This window comes from Antedon mediterranea, chromosome 3, assembly GCF_964355755.1.
Source record: "Antedon mediterranea chromosome 3, ecAntMedi1.1, whole genome shotgun sequence".
Taxonomy (NCBI): Eukaryota; Metazoa; Echinodermata; class Crinoidea; order Comatulida; family Antedonidae; genus Antedon; species Antedon mediterranea.
Genome location: NC_092672.1, coordinates 11,124,977 through 11,147,374, shown reverse-complemented (window position 1 = coordinate 11,147,374; position 22,398 = coordinate 11,124,977). Strand labels below are relative to the sequence as shown.

The window sequence follows — 22,398 nt, the reverse complement described above, 5'->3', positions numbered from 1 at the left end:
CTAGTGTTGCCCGAAAGCTCTGTTAACTTTTCTGGCTGTTTACTTTATCGTTTTGATTTAGCTTTTCGCTTTTTATTTTTGTATCTCCATTAAGATCCAGCCACTGATACCCACAGCATTGTCATTTTTTTCAGTAATTTGCCTTTGGATTTGTTATCACAACTAGTGTAACAATATTAACATCTTCGTTTTCTCTGCATTATTATGTCGTCACTATCTCGTCGTCCCGAGAAGCGGTACAGTAAAAAAAAAATTCTTTTTCACAGAGGCAAAATAAAAAGAACATTCAGCATGGAGAACGAAACAAAAATAACAATAACAAGAAGTAGCTAGTTATATTTTATTGCACAAATTACCAAAAATAATGAGGTTCGGCTTAAGTAAGTTGCGTATGCATTGCGAGTAAGTTGCGTGCACACAACAGTCTGAAACTTGTTTAACGCTCACGTAAAAAAAATCACCATACTATAATATCAATGTGCTGTTACCAATAATTCTGACCCTAAATGTTTTTTTTATTAGATTATTAAAGAACAATTAATTAATACTCCTTAAATATCAATTGTAAATTGTATACATCGTGTAGTCATAGGCAAAATTATATAATTTATAAATCAATACTTTTTTATTTTAAAAATAAACAAAATAACAAACATGCTATCGTATTAGATCGTAATCTACAACGGTAAGTTACGTTATAAAAAAAAAACCACTGATACCTAAAAGAAAATAGAAATGTTTATTTTGTCAAGGTTTTATGATCGTTCGTTGGATCGAATCCGGCTAGAGGATGTTATTTTGTTTTGCGGTTTTTTTACGTAACTTACGATCATACCACGTGAACAATTTTAATAACAGAAATTATATATTATGTTTTCTTTATGAACTGTCTACGTAGTATGATTATAACAGCTCGAGTTTGAATCCGGCCAGAGGATGTTTCAAGCAAGTTGAACATATTTACGTCGATAGTTACATAAAAATGCGTGCATGTATATAGACTTGACCCAATTAATTTTTTTTTATTTCGAGTTTTGTCTGAAAATACAAGCTCAAGTAGTATACGTATGAAGCGCCATATGTGCAAACATATTTATCTTGTTGCTAATATTAAGTCAAAACTCCGTCTGGAACCCAGACTAGCATATCTGTTTTACGCCTTTTTCGTGACGCGCTATAGGACTATTGTTGTTTTGTTTGCTTGTTAATGTTGGCAAGTTTGATAACTAACTTAGATCATTAAAACTTATTCACCGACACGTCACACCCAAATAAGTAAACGAATATTTTGAAATTCGTACCATTACCATATAAAAACTATCAATTTTCTAAAAGAAAAGTTCGCTTTAATACATTACGGACAGAAGCAAAGGAAAATAAAATTATAACTAAATTTGATCCTAAATTTAACCAAATTTGAACAGATGTAGAATCTGTTTCTATCCTGAGCGGATTTCCGCTCAGCAGTCCGTCATGGTCATAAGAAATAACATCGGTTCTATATTTTTGATTTACTCGTACCGTTACCGCTCGTCTGTGTAAATTGGCCTTAAGGAGGGGTGTACATTATTTTGTAAGCAAAATCAACAGATCACGAGGACCACAATCGTTATTAAAAACATAAAGGCAGTCGTTATAATTATTATAAGAAATACTAATTGTGCAATTAGAATAAGAAAATGTTAAGACGGACGGGAGCCTGTGCAAAAGTGTGAGGGTTGTCAACAGTTTGTTAATCATGCATACAGTGTGACGTGTGAACAAAGGTAGAGCAAGGCATGATGGCCGAACCGGATGATAATAGAACCATAGGATCTTGGATCAATATGCCATTCGTCTTCTATTTTACATGGCAGATCAACTGGAAATTATGATTGCAAATTCACATCATAAACTCATGCATCGATTCCCCCCTAGCTTTTAACGAATTAAAATTAATTACATTTACACTAACATCAACCAGTACAAATTATGTATAAATAATTGAAGAAACTTTCAAAAGTTGCTCTTAACGTAATGACAGAGGCTTTTATATACGCTAATATTGACAAGGCTTATTTTCATTCAAACGCATTGCACTGTTTATAATGTTGTGCATAATATTTCAACATTTCTTTATCCAATTCTCAGTGCTGTATATCTACATATTACAATAATTGACGATTATAATAGAAATTGGACAGCATCTTATTTGATCACATGCAGTGCTCTCATGTATAGGTTAGGTGAAGGAATATTCCTTTGATACTGTAGAAACTCTAGATTTACAGTACCGAGAATCGGATGCATCCGTATAACTGAAGGCACAGTTTGGACAACTGACATTATTAATAAGTTGATGTGAACTCTTTTCATTATCATAATTCATTTTCATTATATCATCTCTGCTTTACACATCACTCATACCCCGTTTACACTATGTGTCCGCAACAAACTCGCAGTTGTTACACCGGAGCGACTGACCAATCATGACGCCAATGGATCATGTAGAACTGTCGCTTGTTATTGGTTAATATCTCAAATGTGCTGCGTCTACGTCACGTGAGAACTAAGCTTAGACGCCGGTATTTTGACTGCATGGATGTAGATGATGTAGGACTAAATGCCTAAACTACTACACCTGTGTACTATTCCCTCCTGAGGAAACGAAGCTGAACGTTTTACGGGTGTAGTGCCTTCCCTGTAGTTAAATCAACAACGGAGGAGATACACATGTAGCATTATGGCTGAGTTGATTAGGAGTTCTCTCTTTCCGTGATTACAAGTGCAGTGGTGACAAAAAACCCTCTTTATTATACAACAACCACATGCCACCACAATCATAGTGTAAAACTATTCCAAGTTCCAGTAGTTAATAAAAAGGCACTTTCCGATCATGTGGAATAAAGTTTGATTCAATGATGAACTTTTTTCTGCGTTTATCATATCAGTTTCTTTTCAGATCTGTTACTGCTACTTCTAACTGTTTGCAACGCAATACTGTTAAAACACATTTATTTGTCTAATAATTTTTGTTTGGACGTAATTTTAAATTTGTTTTTAAATTAAATTCGTTTATCATTAAGAAGAAAAAACGGGCTAAATCATTGATGTTTTTCCAATTAATAATATAGAACGTTGTTTGTTTTTTTATCATCAAGCAATACTTTTAAATAAATAATTTTACTCAGAACATCGCAATTAGCCAACGCAACCAACTGTACAGTTGAGCAATCTATCATACGTTTTTAAAGTTCGGACAAGAATCTTTATTCTTAGCTACCAACGTTACACTGCTATCATCAAAAAGACTCTCGGCTAAATAAATACGTCCTAGGAAGTCAAGTTCAAATTCGGATCTCGGCCGTAATACTGTCGCATTGTCTTCATAAACCCAGCTTATTGGAGACGCGGCTATCGGTACGTAAGATGTTTGTGTGGATACGTCGCAAGCCTTCTGGTGCCGTTGTTGCCAATAATGGTCACGTGGTTTTGTTCTACGAAAGTAGCTGTTGTGGTGTCTATTACTGGAACCGGAGTGTGTCATTTCATTTTCGTAGGTAAGTGTGTCACTAATAGAAGGCACCAACAGCTTTTTTGGATTTTGATCGTCAGATGCGGTTTCATTACCTCCGGTTTCACTGGATGATTGATCGGCGTCCGAGTTTTTTTCTGAGTATTCACCATGACGCATAGCTGTGGTATCCTGGAGACGTTTACGTTTGCTTCCCCGTCTGAAGGCGCGATCACGTATGGAAGAGAGTATACCGAGACCATCTGGAGAGTCGTCTGAATAAACCGCATGTATGTCTTCTGCCGTTATCGGTATAGAGGCTGGAAATTCTTCTTTAATTGGGTTTACAAGTGTTGAACGAAAATCATGTAAGCGAATGTTATCACTAAACCCGGAGTCATTCGACATAGATCGTCTGGCAAATTTAACATTTTTTCTGCGTTTATCATATCGGTTTCCTTTCAGATCTGTTGCACTTTCTGTTCCCGAATTCTCAATTGTCAATTCAGTACAACTCTGCGATGACGACGTGTCTTTTTCGTCAGATAATATTTCTGGTATGATTGTCATTTGCTTCAAATCCGTATCTGGCCCAAATTTTGTCGACGGTGTCAAGTTTATCTCTTCTTGAGAGTCAAAATCTAAGCCGAGATTGTCAAATGCGTTTGGCCATTTCTCAAGAAAGACGTTGGACAGGAGTTCCTTTTCTACAGGCGTGATCTCAGGACGTTGCTTTTTGTCCTTTTCAGCACCAACTAGTTCTTTTGGCAATGCTCCTATTTCAATTAAAGCCTCAAGGGTTCGATTTCGTTTAGGTGAGTTTGGAGTAGTAGTAATAATAGTAGCATTATGATATTGGGTTGTTGGCGGCTTAGAATTCTTTTCATGTTTTCCAATCATAGATCTGCGGATACTTTGGTTTCTTGTTGGTCTGACGTTTATGATTGATGGCATTCGAACTGTGAGTGGTTTATCTATTGTTGGACGCTTTTTATTCTGAAAAATGAAAAATAACATACACTCAATTAATTGTTGCTTTTAAAAATATCATGGCTAATACTCCACTTTAGTGCAAAAGTAATATATAGTAATATAATACTCAATGAACCAATGAAATGCAAATGAAAGCCGAAAAAGTATTCAGTATTTCGAAACAAATATTCTCATCATTTTTTTTTTCTCTTTTGTGGGGACAACCCACTTTTATTGCAATGATAAACAATATTGTGAAGGTTATGTCTATCTATCTATTTATCAATGAATATGTAAGTGATATTACACAGACAGAGGTTAAAAGATTATATAAAATATTTTGATTATTGTCATCATGAGGAATACTGCATTAATTGGATTTAGGAGGATGACATCATTTATGGAAATGTGAACAGAATCATGCTTGTATGTATTTCATTGCCTTGGATTTATTATATAATTATACTTTGGAGAATAATTATTATTTTAGTTTAGAAAAATATTGGTAATGTTTATACTATATTAGACTTGGTTGAGAAAGATGCATAATGAGTAAATGAGAATAATTGGAATGTGTCTATTATTAAAGAAGAGAGATTAAATTTATGGATCGACGATTGGCAGGGATGAAATGAAAAGAAAATTTAAAGGAAAAAACAGCCTATGAAAAAAAGTGAGCTGTTTTAACATGAAGATGGTGGTTAAAGCCGACAAATGTCTAAGAGGTTTCAATTTGTTCACATTATTGGTGTTTTTCTCTCTGGTCATTGACCACAAGTTGTTACGTTGCTATATAGTTAGTTAGTATATAATAAACATACAGACATATAGATATTCTAATATGCTTATTAAGAGTGTGGTTATAGGTTTTATCTCAAGTGAATGATGCATGATGGGAAGGAATTGAGAGCAAGCGCCATCTGTATACTAAAAACTGTATACTGTGGTCCTATCAGGCATCGCTCACGCTATTTGCGTTAAACCTTATTTTTCACACCAAATTACAATTCCACTTGATCGTGAACTGCGCTCTATCACTAATCTTCATACCCATGAATGCGACAACAATGGAGGAGTATTAGGACATTAATATCATCATTAAATGTGTTATCTTACTTGTGAATTGGAATCCTTCAGTCGTTCCCTTCTCTTCTCCTCTATTACTATTACACGTTTTTTCCATCTATTTCTGAAAATATTATCGTATGCAAAGTTAAACTAGGCCAATGCTGTAGTTTAAAAATAATGAATGTACAAATAAGTTTAAGAGATGAACGAAGAAAGGCTATATTTTAACAATGCAACCGTCGAGTCATGAGAATATGACATTTCACCTTTCACCGAAAGAAATTATGTTTACCATAGCACGAATATAAAACATTCATTATTTGTTTTTATATAACATCTAATAGATGCTTTGTCCTTTCATTCAGATTGACTTCTTTGTGTTTTCTTAAACATTTTTATACTAAAACTCTTAAATTAATATAATTTTCAACAAATAAATCTAAACGTGTGAAATGCATTCCGCACGTCGAAACGCATCGAAAATATATCGGACGGTATTGAAGTCACGCTACACAGAATGTGTGACGTAGTACGCAATATTTACCCATACAAACGGGGGTTACCCAAACTGCCCAAAGCTCTGGCTGCACTATCAAACTTAATCTGAAAAAATAAAATGGGATGTGCCTATTTATGGACATGCTGATGTCATATCACTACCATATTTAAGCATATCACTAACATATTTAGGCACATTTTTTGTCAAACTAGTTTGATAGTGTAGACAAAGATAAACATATTTTTTTTCGATTTCCGTCTAGGGGCAGATTTACTGTATATTCCCCCAGTGTTATCCTTAATACTCTTACCGTTTGCTAATTGCGAAATCTTGCCGAACTATCTTAATTAAGAAACCATAAAAAGATAAGATAATAAGTTTATAATAAGTCTACAAAGTGCTCAATTCGCTGTTTTATACATTGTTCAATTCAAACACTTCGGTCACACCCAATACAAAGACATTACACGTTTATTCGTACTCTTAACACCCGCGCGCGTAATTATCGAGATTTGACTGAAAATCTCTATAAATCATCTTTCAGCATTATAAAGAGTTGATTGATGCATGAAAAGGTGAAATCACGGAAGAAGATTACAGGTGCTTCTAATTATGTTAAGCACTGATGATGTCATCTTAAGGCAGCAGAGAATAGAAGAAGAAATGCAGGAATAGAATTCATAACCAAAAAAATAAGTTCTCGGGCACTGCGCATCGTGTATCAGGAAGGGAGTAAAATATGTTGATATAAAGTTTGCAGTACACCACGTGTGTATAGTTCTGAAAAGAACTGTTAAGTAAGATACGTAACAATAGTACCGTAGGCACAGATTAGCTATTAGATTTAACCTACTGTATATTTTTGCCTGTTTGTAGCCTTATAGGCCCACTTAACATTATTTTCTTTAATAGGCCTTGATATGGAGAACTATTTGTCCGACTTCCAATCTGTGCCAACAGATTAGATCTGAGCTACTACAGTATCTGTTGGTTTTATTATTATTATCGGTTAAAAATCGGTTAGCAGCTAACTTCCTGTTAAAAGTCGGAACTCGCGGTACAGCCTGCTGTGGTCTTCCAACATTTTGTTGAACAAATGTCATGAAGCTAGATCATTACATAAACCTCGACACGCGGCCCGTTCATTTATAGAGCAAAAGATTCCAACTCTTTTATTTGACAAACAATACGACAACCGCGTTTTCTGAGTTTTTTTACAGTACAGAAAATATATTTTTATGCAGCCTCAAAATGAAAGTTAATCGGCTTTTTAAATATGTATAATATTATATATCTTTTAAATATTTATAGAACATAAGACTATAATGTTTATTGTTTCCAATCACTCGATTCCTGGATATTTGTTGTTGCGGTTATCCCCTAGGTGACGATCCCAGCGAGGTGCGTCCTAGGTCGTCGCAACGTGCATATTTTTTACTCACTTGATTCCTGGATATTTGTTGTTGCGGTTCTCCCAGGTGACGACCTAGACAACAATCCTAGTGAGGTGCGTCCTAGGTCGTGGGCCAGCTAGACTGTGCACATGCCAATTTACATAGCCAGTCGGCAAACTGGCCAGATATCGTTATAAATTATCGTTGCTTTCGTTTACCGTCCCGATGTGAAAGTTCGCTATTATCTTAATCATTGTGACGGGGAACTTACCCTATTCGTAGAATTAATGCTGACATACCAAACAGGCATATGATAAGTGACACTGCTACTATAAATGTATGATTTGTGCTAGAATCATCACTTGAATCTGTCAAAAATAAAAGATTCAATAAAATAATTTTTCTGAGGAAAATTTTATGGAAGAATTTGGAAATGTTACTGTTTCAACCAAGGCCAATTTACACAGACGAGCGGTAACAGTAAGCGGTAAAGTTGAGCGGAAAACGCAAAAATAGAATCTATGTTATTTCTTATGACCATTTACACAGAACGCGGAGCGACGAGCGGTTGAGCGGAGATCCGCTCAGGATCGAAACAGATTCGATTTTGTGAAAATACCGCGCGGTAATTATGGATTCTGGCCAACCAACGACATAATTGAAATGACGTCATCTGTCAACAACTTTTTTTTGCGTCCGTCGATTAAAAGACGACAAAAAATACGAGTGCCGTAGTAGGCCTAGCCAGTTTTGCAACTTCTTTTTATTCAGAAATACAAACACCTACGACGTGACTAATTGTTCGTATATGGATAGTGAAAATAAAATAAACATTTTAGTACGTTATTAGGCAACAAGTCCCTCTAAAACTTAGGTCTGTGTGTGCTAGGCCTACTGACAGTCAGTCACATCCAGGCCAGCAGTGACTGTAACATGCATTAGCCTCGAGGCCTACATGCACCTTCTTTCCACCACTCCGTTCGCGAACTCCGTGCGCAGCTGTGTACGTAAATGGGAAAAGCCACGCGGTTTTTCGCTTACAATTACCGCTTACCGTTACCGCTCGTCTGTGTAAATTGGCCCGAAGGTAAAAGCTTAACACTATCGCATGGCTTTCAATCTAACCCTAACCCAAGTCTCCAGTTAGTGAGGCTATCCTTTTATGTTTTTGTCTACCAGATAGCGTTTAGATTTTTGTCTGACTCAATAATCCGATATTCTCAGTACCGTATCTTAGGCAAATTCCATGATACAGTATAATATTATGTGTTTCACCCAACTCTTAACTTAACCTTCCATGATGGACGTGATCCTCCCGATATTTAATTCATTAAAATACACTTATTTATAGCTGAAACTTTACTAGACAGTTTGAATTTATCATATTTTTGTAATTATAATGGGGGTTTTTTCTCTTGTATATATTGTTGCTTTATATTCTCAACGAGTTGTTTTCATATTTCATATTGGTTTTTTTTATGTAGACAACACTCTAAAACTCTAGAACACTCTAAATTGTATCTTAATTACCATGCATATTAAAAGATTATTGTACAAATTATAGAGACATCCTTGTGATTATTGTTATGATAGTTACTCATCTCTTTAATGAAATACGAATAATTGAACAGATTTGTACGTATCTTCGGCTTATGTATGGCGTCTACAATGACGTAGATTTACGTAAGAATATTTGCTTGACAGTTAAAAACGAATTCAAAAAATCAATTAAAACTTTCTATAAATAAAAGTGTACAGTATTTACAATAGTACATATAATTGTCTACTTACTAGTCATAACTGAGTGTGTACACTCAGGTGAAGGAAGGATCATAGCCTCTAGGATACCTATTTTTTTTTAATTTATTATTTAATTATTTGTTTGTGTTTTTTAAGATGCATCACCATGTAATTTAGTAATATTGTATCGTCACTCGCGACAGAGCAAAACTGCAACCGGCGATCGCCTTCCCCACACACCCAACTGTGCTCTCGCGCTTGAGCATGCGCAAAGAAATGTTGCTATGCTGTTGTCAAGGGTCGCGCTATCCAGGCTCATGGCCTATTTACACTAGGACGATAAAGATCGACGATAGACAAATATGCATTTTTCATACATAAAATAAAATATAACTTTTCATCCTAGAACTATACATGCTTCCTTTTATAATTCAATTCAATTCAATTCAATTCACATTTATTTACTCATCGTTTATAAATACAGTTTCATAGCATAAATGATGACAAGGATCCTGCATAGAGAAGTTTACACTTCTGTTTTCGCAGGACCCTTTTACATAAAAAACATAAAACAATAAACACAACACTAAAAACAATAAAAATGATACTTTCACACGTCCAATCAAATGACGTCATGATTAGTAAGAGAAAAGATATCGTGACAATACTTTTACGATACGATTTTATTATTTTTATTTATCATGACGTCATTTTATGAGAATTTAAAAAATATTATTTTTATCAAATACAGCATTAAATGATTATCCTATAGTTTTAGAACGAAAACCTTTCTAATTTCTTTTGTTTTATATTTAAAAAAATGCATGCTTATATTTATCGTCGATCGTTAGATGGGCATTTACAGCCGATACAAATCGTAATACATCGCTCCTATTTTTTATCATGTGACCCACAATTGTCCAATCAAATGACAATAATCGATTAGGTGTTATATAAAACTACTGACGGAAAACTATACTGTTAATTATTACGTTTTATTATTATCGTATTCTTGTAAAAGTAGTATTTATTCTTGGTTGAGGAGAATCTTCTTTCAATTCTGTTATGTATACGATATTTGATGCATTTAAATTGAATTATAAATAAATAGGTCTAAAGTAAATTACAATCAGAACTAGCACTCGGCGCTCCACTCCATTAATCGTTAAGAATAGATCATATTAGTAATGGATTCTGAAACACATAGTGTTATGATGTTTGGCGATGTTTTAATTACGTCAATTGTAAAGAATCATGCATTAATTGACTAATATCAATATCTCTCGTTTGGGTTACTGCGTGGTCGAATGCTGCACTTTCATCATTCAATCTAGTATGATTATATTTGGATAGTTTTAACGTCCTTATCTAAAGCAATTAAACATTTTATGATTATTCCGTGTTGAGTTCCATAAGATGAGATTGATACTTAAAAAAACATGTTTTCTAGTCTGAATTGCGATGAGCACTTTCGGGTGGTTAGTATTATTATTTAGTGTGCTCTTTTATCGTAAATGTGTTATTCTGATATAGGGCCTACACTCAGTTTTGCGCCAGGCATGTGCGTGGGTTATTACATGTGTACTAGACTTGCCCCAAGTCTATATTGTGTTTTTTTTAATTTGTTTTTTTCGAATTTAGTCTGAAAATAAAATCAAGTAGTATACGTATGAAACGCCATATGTGCCAAAATATCTTTTTACTAATATTAAGACAAAACTCCGTCTGGAACCCAGATTGCATGTGAACTTGCAAAACGGGTAAATATGTAAATGTGTAATATCCCATACCCACACGTCATCAACTTGTATACAGAGCACCGCGAGTGATCTGCGTGTGATACGAATTTTCGATTGTGCTACTGAAACTGTGAGGCGATTTCTATATGCGTATCAATGTTATCAACGACACTGATAACTATTCCAGAAGAATGATTTTTGAAGTAAAAACGTTTCAGCAAGGCATGAACTAACAGATATGATAGTCATATTATCAAATCGACCTAGGCTAGGCCTAGTCGATGCAAAACTAGCATGAACTCAATCCGCGTTCGTGATTTGATGAATACGTATTATATAGTTTGTCCATGGACCTACCATGGACCTATATACATTAGGTCTAAATGTATAGGTCCATGGTTTAGGTGTAGGCTGCGTGTCAAGTTAACTTCATGAGGGTTCTAATCGTACAACAGACGCAAGCTTCATATAACATCATCGTGTCCATACATGGGCACGTCACATTTGTTGTCACATAACGTTTGATAATGTAGACGGAGCTTTAGAGTTATTTATTAGTGTAATTCTTTAACGGACGTAGCTCCAGATTTAAAATGTCTATTGTTTATTTTAAAATATAAACTTTCCTAACAACCAAAATAACATTCTCATTATACAGTATGTAAATATGTGACAATTTGTGAAAAACATCAATCAAAAGAACAATCAATTTTATATATTTTGAATTTTTTATTTATTTATTTATTTTTTGCCATTGTTCATGTATTTGTATCCGTTTTGTGTTTACCCTCCTGTTATTGCCGAATTTATTTTGCTGTTGGTTGGGTTTTGAAATAAATAAATAAATAAAAATAAATACTATTATTATTACCCGGTTAATGATTGTGATTGGTTGAAAATTACCATCATTGTATAACATTATGAAAAGTCTCGAGCACCACTTATTTCACGACACTTATTCTGCTTAAAGATGTTTTGTCCCCCAAAAACATGAAATATGAAGATTAATTAAATCAGACTTTTAATATGTTTTTGTAGTTTTAATAGGCCTAAAGTTAATAACTTCTATAGAAAAAAAAACCTTTAAAAAATAATGTTTTCGCTTATAAAATGACAAAATAAATGGTTAAATTCAACCAAAAACCCATTGGCTGGCAGCCAATTTCACCATTTTTTGCTTTAAATTAAAGTTTTTTCAGGTAAAAAAAATTTTTTTAGATCCAATTTTTTGTCAAAGTGGATAACTATTATGTTAAAATAAAATGACATATTCAACAACAATTTTGTTAAGAATTATTTTTCAGGGGGACACTACATCTTTAACCACTGCCTGAAAATACAGTAGGTGTGGTTATTATGAAATATTGATGGGAAGATTTATATTTTTTTCTAGAAACAATAGAAATTTTAAACCCATAGCTATCCTTTAATCTAAAAAACTGTACATTGGTGTGACAAATCTTGCTTATTAATAATAATAAAGAATGTTATTTCACTGTGAATTTTACAGCGAGCTATTATATTGTGTCTAGTTTAGTACATGACGCAATAATTAACATAGTAGCCTAAAATAATTATTTCATTTGAACAGTCGTAATGGTTATTAATGCCGTATTTATCAAATAAATTAATTAAATTAATCATTTAATGCGGGGGCTTTCGTTCAATTTTGTTTATTATTCACGATAGTACAGTAGTAGTGGTAAGGCAACAGCAGCCTCTAAATTACATTAGTAAACTAAATATTTACGTTTGAACAGAGCCTAAATTGAGTTTGTAATGATTGCTTATGTCCACCGTAAGCAAGCAAATTAATGAAATGTTCTGTTCATGCCTATTTTAGCTACTCTGTTTACAATACTACCATCAGACAGCTGGTACGAAAGCTCGTTTTTTTTTAAATTCACATTTTACACTCAAAACAGGTGACCCTTGGAATAGAAAGCATAAAATTAAAGAACGATACAGTAAAACAAAAGAAGAGACAATGTTTGTCTTAAGCTCTGTCTACACTATCAACAAGTGTGATGTGCCCAAATATGGTAGTGATATGACATCGTCGTGTCCATATAATAATGGGCACATCACATTTTTTGTTACATAGTTTGTAAATCTAAATTTCAACTATGGCCCTTATAATAATATATCAAATTAGAGACGTATATTAGTACACAAAGAGAAAACCCACGATCAACTAGAGAGCATTATCGTTTAACAATGTGATTGCGCGTGCGTTGGTGGTAACCGTATAGTCAGGTGGCTTAGCAACAATTTTCAGGATTAACGTTACCGGCCGGACAAAAGTACCAAAATTGGCATGGAGTTTCCTTTCGACCTATCTATTGATTTTATCCGTGGAACCCACTTGATCGGGTCCGATTTTCCAAGATGGCGGCCAAAATCCAAGATGGCCGCCAGAAAAAAGGAAATGCCATATATCTGGCTGTAAGACTCATAAATCAACAAATGGGGTGTCAATGTCAGGGTTTCTGGGTGTCACTGAAACAGAAGCTGGTCATGTCATGTTGCTCAGACCACCAATTTCCAAGATGGCGGCCAAATTTCAAAATGGCCACCAAAAAAATCAAATGTCATATATCAGACTGTAAAAATCAGAAATGAACAAATGAGGTGTCAATTCAGGGTTTTTTTAGGTCACTGTAATAGATGCTGGTCAAGCCATTTTGCTCAGGTCACCCAATTACAAGATGGCGGCCAAATTTCAAAATGGCTGCCAAAAAAGGAAATATTGTATATAAGGTTGTAAAAATCATAAATTAACAAATAAGGTGTCAATTCAGAGGTATCTGAGGTTACTGAAACAGATACTGGTCAAGCCATTTTTCTCAGGTCACTCATTTCCAAGATGGCGGTCAAATTTAAAAATGGCCGCCAATTCTATAATGAAGGAAGGATCACTCAGGTGAAATGGTAAGGAATATTTAATTGTATTGATTTTGTACATCGGCAGACAATAGAGTACCTCAACCCAGGACAAATCCCAGTGATTACGTTTGACCAGCCTCTGTTCACGCTCGCCAAGTATGTACAATGGAAATGGCCAGATCTCTATGGTGAGAAAGTCTACGTAGTTATGATGGGCGGACTGCACATTGAGAAGGCGCTATGGAACAGTGTTGGTGATTTATTAGATGGGTCAGGTTGGACAACGGCTCTCACTGAATCTGACGTTGCTTCATCTGGAACAGCCGATTCATTCCTGAAAGTATCACACATTACCAGAACTCGACATGCCCATCAAGTCACTGTTCTTGTTCTTCAGCGGCTACTGAATGAAGCATTCAACCAGAGATCTAATATTGATGAGAGTTTGAACAACTGGCTGGAACAAATGTGTAAGAAATCTCCCACGTTCAAGTTCTGGAACATGATCGCACACTATGAGATTCTGATTCTCATATTTGTTAGAGCCCATCGGGAAAGAGACTTCCTATTGTATGTTTCTGTATTAGAGGCACTCGTGCCATTGTTCTTTGCGTTAGATCATGTGAACTATTCTCGGTGGCTGCCTGTAGGCCTACACATTAGAGACATGAAGGCATTGCCACAAGAGATCAAAATAATATGAGTTTGAAACTCGGAATCACTGGACAATCGCAAAGTCGTTACACAGATACTCTGCGATTCCAATAGACCAAGCGCATGAGCAAGAGAATAAAGTGGTGAAAGCATCCGGTGGTGTAGTAGGACTTACAGAGAATCCAGTTGCCTTCAGACGCTGGATGACTGCTGGACCCGAGCTTGCCAGAATTCTGAGACAGTATGAGAATGAATATATTATTCATGACGATGATCCGGAAAACCCAGCTAACTTTGAACACCATTAACAGGGACTTGCAGCACAGAAAACCTTCCAGCGACAGGTTGATAGTCTATCTAACACAATACGCAAGATGGGAAATCCCTTCCTGTATGACTTCCCTGAGTTGGTAACTCTTGATAGTCGTAACTGCGCGAATGAGGCAGTAGTGGATACAATCCGTACACTAGAAGATACAGGCACAAAGAAGTGTCAAGAGTATGTGAAGACCGTGCTCGTGGATCGTAGTCGTTCCATACATGATACGATCTCAAAGAATTCACTACCCTTGCTCTCAACAAAGCTCAAAGTCAAATCAAAGGATTGCAAGAAAGTAAAGGTGCTTGAGAACAATGTGGCACTCTTCGGCCAGTTATACATTTTCTTACAAAATAGAGATGGTGACATCAGTGAATTCTTTGCACACAAAGTACAGTCGTATCCTCCATCCCTGTCTGAGTTTGGAAAGCTTAATCTGTCTGGTACCAAATGTCATCTGTTACAATGTATCGAATCAAACCACACAGAGGCACCTGTATTTTATGACTGCAAAGTTCTGGATGGTGCGGTGACAGTACATGCATTACCTGTAATAAATGTCTCAACATTCCAAGAATATGCTGACAACGTGTTTATACCCCATCTTAAACGTCAGCTACGTGACACAAAGCGAGTGGATGTTGTGAGGGACGAATACCGACCAGATAGCCTTAAGGAGGGAACCATGGAGAAACGAGGCAAAGGTGTGCATAGAAAAGTATCAGGTGATACCAAGCTGCCGGGCAACTGGAATGACTTCCTCCGTGATCCAATCAACAAGAAAGAACTTTTTGAATTCCTTTCATCAAAAGTTGCGGATTGCAGCATCCCTCCTGAGTGTTCGGTATATATCACAGCTGGAGAGCATGTTACATATGTTGGAATGCAGTTCAAAATGTCCAGCTGTAATCAAGAGGAAGCAGACACTAGGATTGTGTTTCACGTGAAGCACGCGTTGGAAAATGGAGCAAAATCCATCCAGGTGCGAACTGTGGATACAGATGTTGTCGTTGTTCTTATCAGTGTGTTTCATGACCTCTCTCATATAAATGCTGATCTTGATCTCTGGATAGCATTTGGAACTGGAAAGAACTCATTACAGTATCAACGCCATGTGTGTACATCTCGGTGAACGCAAATCACGTTCCCTGCCAATTTTCCACTCCCTGTCATCAGGATGTTATACTACCTCAGCGTTTAGAGTTACGGATGCCTTTCTTTATCTTGCCGCACATCCGTTTGAGCATCTTCACTTACATTCTGAATCATTTCAAAGAATCGAGAGACTAGTTGTCGTAGTTTATGACAAAACAAGTAACGCCATGAATGTTAACAGTGCTTGGATGGAACTGTTCAGCCAGAAACAGCAAGCTGTTGACAAGATACCACCTACTCAAATGCACTACTCCAGCACACTAGGAGGGCCGTATACCAAGCTGGCATCTGGACAACATGCATGTTATCTAAACAAACAAATTCGTGTCCAACCGACTATGCATGGGTGAAAGTTGGGAACTCATGGGAACCTGTCTGGTCTACCATTCCAGAGGCATCTAGGGCTTGCAGAGAATTTGTGAAATGTGGCTGCAAAAGGGCCTGTACAGTCTGCAAATGCAGCAAGCAAGGCAAATCTGCCTTGCACATCTCTTTGCCGGTGCACATGTTCATCCAAATAGGGTAAATCAACTGTACTATAACTGTAAACTGTTATGTAGCTATTATAGAGCCAAGTAAACCTTTTTCATATATTATTTTTGTTAATTTCTGATTTTTAACCCACATATGCCTACACAAAATTTTTGGAGTTTTTTTTTGGCAGCCATTTTGAAATTTGGCCGCCATTTTGGAAATGGGAGACCTTAGCAAAATGGCTTGACCAGCATCTGTTTCGGTTGACCCCAGAAACCCCTGAATTAATACCTCATTTGTTCATTTTCAGATTTTTACAGTGACACACACAACATTTCCCTTTTTTGGCGGCCATTTTGAAATTTGGCCGCCATCTTGGAAATAGGTGGTCTGAGCAATATGGCATAACCAGCATCTGTTTCATTGACCCCAGAAACCCTTAAATTGACACCCCATTTGTTGATTTACGAGTTTTACAGCCAGATATATGGCATTTCCTTTTTTCTGGGGGCCATTTTGGATTTTGGCAGCCATCTTGAAAAATCGGACCCGATCAAGTGGGTTCCACGGATAAAATCAATAGATAGGTCGAAAGGAAGCTATATGCCAATTTTGGTACTTTTGTCCGGCCGGTAACGTTAAAATTGCTAAGCTACCTGACTAGTAGCATGGTTCACACACTTGGACGCAACGCAATGGCGTATTCCAGTGGCAAGTGAGTGACCAATCATAAATGACAATTCAGATGATCCATTTCGTTGTAATTGGTCGATATACTTGCGTTGCGCTTAAGTGGGAACCAATTCTAAATAAATTGTTTAAATACTAATAATAATTAATTAATTAATAACTAATATTATATTGCAGCCCATTTCAGCACCAGAAAAAAATTAAACAAATCGGCTTCCCGATTATATAATATTGAAGAGAAATTTAATTCATTAATATTCAATTCTAGTTGAAGCCATAATTACAAATTCATAGCGATCATACAGTTAAGTGCATTACCAAATGACGTAACGGTGCCATGGTTGTCACTGATTGGCGGAAAGCTTCCAATATCAATCAACTAGTACGTTAAAAGGGATGCAAAGAACTACAGAACTATGAAATAAACATGTAGGCCGAATGGCTATTCAGTGGATTGCTCAGGAGGCCGCAATCACATTGAAATAGATTGTAAAAATTTGATGTAGTAATGTATTGTGACACAAATTAAAACTATTTAAGTTAATATACTTTATAGCACATGACTTTTTTAGTGTTCAAAACATTGCTAGATCATGCAGGTGCAAATTAGAGGATAAATGTATACATGTAGGTGCCAACGCTTGTTTGTACATACATGCGAATGCTTGTGTACACTGGAGCATGCAGGTGCCAACTAGGTCATGTAGGTGCATATTAGAACAAGCACGCCATGCAGGTGCCAACTAGGTCATGTAGGTGCATACAAAAGGATGCCTGTGTGTGTACATAGAATATAGGTGCACACTAACCCCCATGCGTGTGCACACTAGGGCATGCTGGTGCATATTAGAACATGCACGTCATGCAAGTGTCAACTAGATCATATAGGTGCACACTAGGGCATGCGTGTGCACACTAGGGCATGCTGGTGCATATTAGAACATGCACGTCATGCAAGTGTCAACTAGATCATATAGGTGCACACTAGGGCATGCGTGTGCACACTAGGGCATGCTGGTGCATATTAGAACATGCACGTTATGCAAGTGTCAACTAGATCATATAGGTGCACACTAGGGCATGCGTGTGCACACTTAGGGCATGCTGGTGTATTAGAACATGCACGTCATGCAAGTGTCAACTAGATCATATAGGTGCACACTAGGGCATGCGTGTGCACACTAGGGCATGCTGGTGCATATTAGAACATGCACGTCATGCAAGTGTCAACTAGATCATATAGGGGCACACAAGAGGTACCATGTGTACATAGAATATAGGTGCACACTAACCCATGCTTGTGCACACTAGGGCATGCTGGTGCATATTAGAGCATTCAGGTGCAAAATAGAGGATTAATTAAAACATATAGGTGCACACTAACTCATGTTGGTGCATGTAGGCGCACACTAGATCAATGTTCACTCATTAGTTTCTAGTGCGCAAAACACGTTGCATTACTCCATATGCTAAATGCTGACGGTACGTCATGGACTCAACCTTACATCAAGCAAAAACATGTTTCCATATCATAAACCTTTCTTTAATTTATTTACATAAGCAAATATTTACCAACCTTGATTAGTAGTAGAAGATATAGTCGTATTTAATGGTAGCAATGTAACCCATTCAGTATTGACCGACGTGTTTAAGTAAATTGATTCGTCATCCAGCAGCCTATCTGTCGTCACATTTGACTTGTCGTCCAGGTTGTCTGTCGTCAAATTCGACTCGTCGTCCAGCCTATACTTCGTTAAGTTAAACTCTCGGGCAGGTATCTTTGCAATTTGCGAAGAAAGCGAATGCAAAGAATATTGGGTCGAATATTCGTCGGACACGAACGCTGATTTTATCGTCTGCGTTGAGTATGCACTAATTGTTTGTCGTGTCGTACTATAACTAACTAGATTTTCATGAAATAAAGGTTCTGTTATTATTTTCCCAAGTTCAGTAGTCAAGTCCAAATAGCTAGTTGACAGCATCGCTGGTGAAGGTAAGATGGGTGAAATAGTCGCTCGTATTCCAGTCACAGTGAACGACGTTGATTTCGTTATTGGCCATATATTATTTTCAGTAATAGACGAATGTTGGTTGTCAGGTGACACAGCTGTCGACAAAACCGTTCCCGACAAATCTATAGTCGTAGATATCAAAGTTCCGAAACTATATACACCTGTCACAGAATATAATCTTCCAATTGAAGGTGTAGGGTGCACGCCGTCAGTTGGTTGTTGTAGTGACCTCCCGTTGTTACTGGACGGCGCCAAAACAAATACTGTTGGTTTGATTCCATCTTTGGATTCTTCGTGAATTGATACAGCGATGGTGCTAGAAGGATTGGAAGGTGTTATGTGCACATCTTCGGCGCTGCCAGCTTCGTGGATACACGCCAAAAACAATATTCTCACGATTTCGAGTAGTACAGCATACGACGACAGTGAATGTGTCATTCCATGTGCGTAAAGATGTCCCTGAAAATAAATAAAAACCAACTTTATGTGCATCAGCCAATTATAATTTTTTTTTAAATCAACGAACATAATAATACATCAATCGATAATATATTCACCAATAACCATTTAATATTCAATCACTATAATACATACAATATATCCCCCACTAACCATTCAATATTCAATCACTACATACAATATATCCACCAATAACCATTCAATATTCAATCACTATATACAATATATCTCCCTATAACCATTCAATATTCAATCACTATATACAATATATCCACCAATAACCATTCAATATTCAATCACTACATACAATATATCCCCCAATAACCATTAAATATTCAATCACTACATACAATATATCCACCAATAACCATTCAATATTCAATCACTACATACAATATATCCCCCAATAACCATTCAATATTCAATCACTATATACAATATATCCCCCAATAACCATTCAATATTCAATCACTACATACAATATATCCCCCAATAACCATTCAATATTCAATCACTACATACAATATATCTCCCTATAACCATTCAATATTCAATCACTATATACAATATATCTCCCAATAACCATTCAATATTCAATCACTATATACAATATATCTCCCAATAACCATTCAATATTCAATCACTACATACAATATATCCACCAATAACCATTCAATATTCAATCACTACATACAATATATCTCCCTATAACCATTCAATATTCAATCACTATATACAATATATCCCCCAATAACCATTCAATATTCAATCACTACATACAATATATCTCCCACTAACCATTCAATATTCAATCACTATATACAATATATCCACCAATAACCATTCAATATTCAATCACTACATACAATATATCCACCAATAACCATTCAATATTCAATCACTACATACAATATATCTCCCAATAACCATTCAATATTCAATCACTATATACAATATATCCACCAATAACCATTCAATATTCAATCACTATATACAATATATCTCCCAATAACCATTCAATATTCAATCACTATATACAATATATCCACCAATAACCATTCAATATTCAATCACTACATACAATATATCCCCCAATAACCATTAAATATTCAATCACTACATACAATATATCCACCAATAACCATTCAATATTCAATCACTACATACAATATATCCACCAATAACCATTCAATATTCAATCACTATATACAATATATCCCCCAATAACCATTCAATATTCAATCACTATATACAATATATCCACCAATAACCATTCAATATTCAATCACTACATACAATATATCCCCCAATAACCATTCAATATTCAATCACTATATACAATATATCTCCCAATAACCATTCAATATTCAATCACTATATACAATATATCCACCAATAACCATTCAATATTCAATCACTACATACAATATATCCACCAATAACCATTCAATATTCAATTACTATATACAATATATCTCCCAATAACCATTCAATATTCAATCACTACATACAATATATCTCCCAATAACCATTCAATATTCAATCACTACATACAATATATCTCCCAATAACCATTCAATATTTAATCACTACATACAATATATCCCCCAATAACCATTCAATATTTAATCACTACATACAATATATCCCCCAATAACCATTCAATATTCAATCACTACATACAATATATCCACCAATAACCATTCAATATTCAATCACTACATACAATATATCCACCAATAACCATTCAATATTCAATCACTACATACAATATATCCACCAATAACCATTCAATATTCAATCACTATATACAATATATCCACCAATAACCATTCAATATTCAATCACTACATACAATATATCTCCCAATAACCATTCAATATTCAATCACTATATACAATATATCCACCAATAACCATTCAATATTTAATCACTACATACAATATATCCACCAATAACCATTCAATATTCAATCACTACATACAATATATCTCCCAATAACCATTCAATATTTAATCACTATATACAATATATCCACCAATAACCATTCAATATTCAATCACTATGTACAATATATCCACCAATAACCATTCAATATTCAATCACTATATACAATATATCCCCCAATAACCATTCAATATTCAATCACTATATACAATATATCCACCAATAACCATTCAATATTCAATCACTACATACAATATATCCCCCAATAACCATTCAATATTCAATCACTATATACAATATATCTCCCAATAACCATTCAATATTCAATCACTATATACAATATATCCACCAATAACCATTCAATATTCAATCACTACATACAATATATCCACCAATAACCATTCAATATTCAATTACTATATACAATATATCTCCCAATAACCATTCAATATTCAATCACTACATACAATATATCTCCCAATAACCATTCAATATTCAATCACTACATACAATATATCTCCCAATAACCATTCAATATTTAATCACTACATACAATATATCCCCCAATAACCATTCAATATTTAATCACTACATACAATATATCCCCCAATAACCATTCAATATTCAATCACTACATACAATATATCCACCAATAACCATTCAATATTCAATCACTACATACAATATATCCACCAATAACCATTCAATATTCAATCACTACATACAATATATCCACCAATAACCATTCAATATTCAATCACTATATACAATATATCCACCAATAACCATTCAATATTCAATCACTACATACAATATATCTCCCAATAACCATTCAATATTCAATCACTATATACAATATATCCACCAATAACCATTCAATATTTAATCACTACATAC

General features: G+C 35.3%; 1 protein-coding gene across 1 annotated transcript; it reads right to left on the bottom strand.

Annotated features, from left to right (window-relative positions):
- Nucleotides 1–2,991: 2,991 nt before the first annotated feature.
- Nucleotides 2,992–19,533, bottom strand: LOC140044026 (uncharacterized). Its single transcript, XM_072088507.1, has 4 exons — nucleotides 18,660–19,533; nucleotides 7,698–7,794; nucleotides 5,582–5,654; nucleotides 2,992–4,489 (listed from the first exon to the last, which is right to left on the bottom strand). The coding sequence occupies exons 1-4, from the start codon at nucleotides 19,531–19,533 to the stop codon at nucleotides 3,218–3,220; spliced, it is 2,316 nt and encodes a 771-aa protein (XP_071944608.1). The 3' UTR covers nucleotides 2,992–3,217.
- Between the last annotated feature and the right edge of the window lie 2,865 nt (nucleotides 19,534–22,398).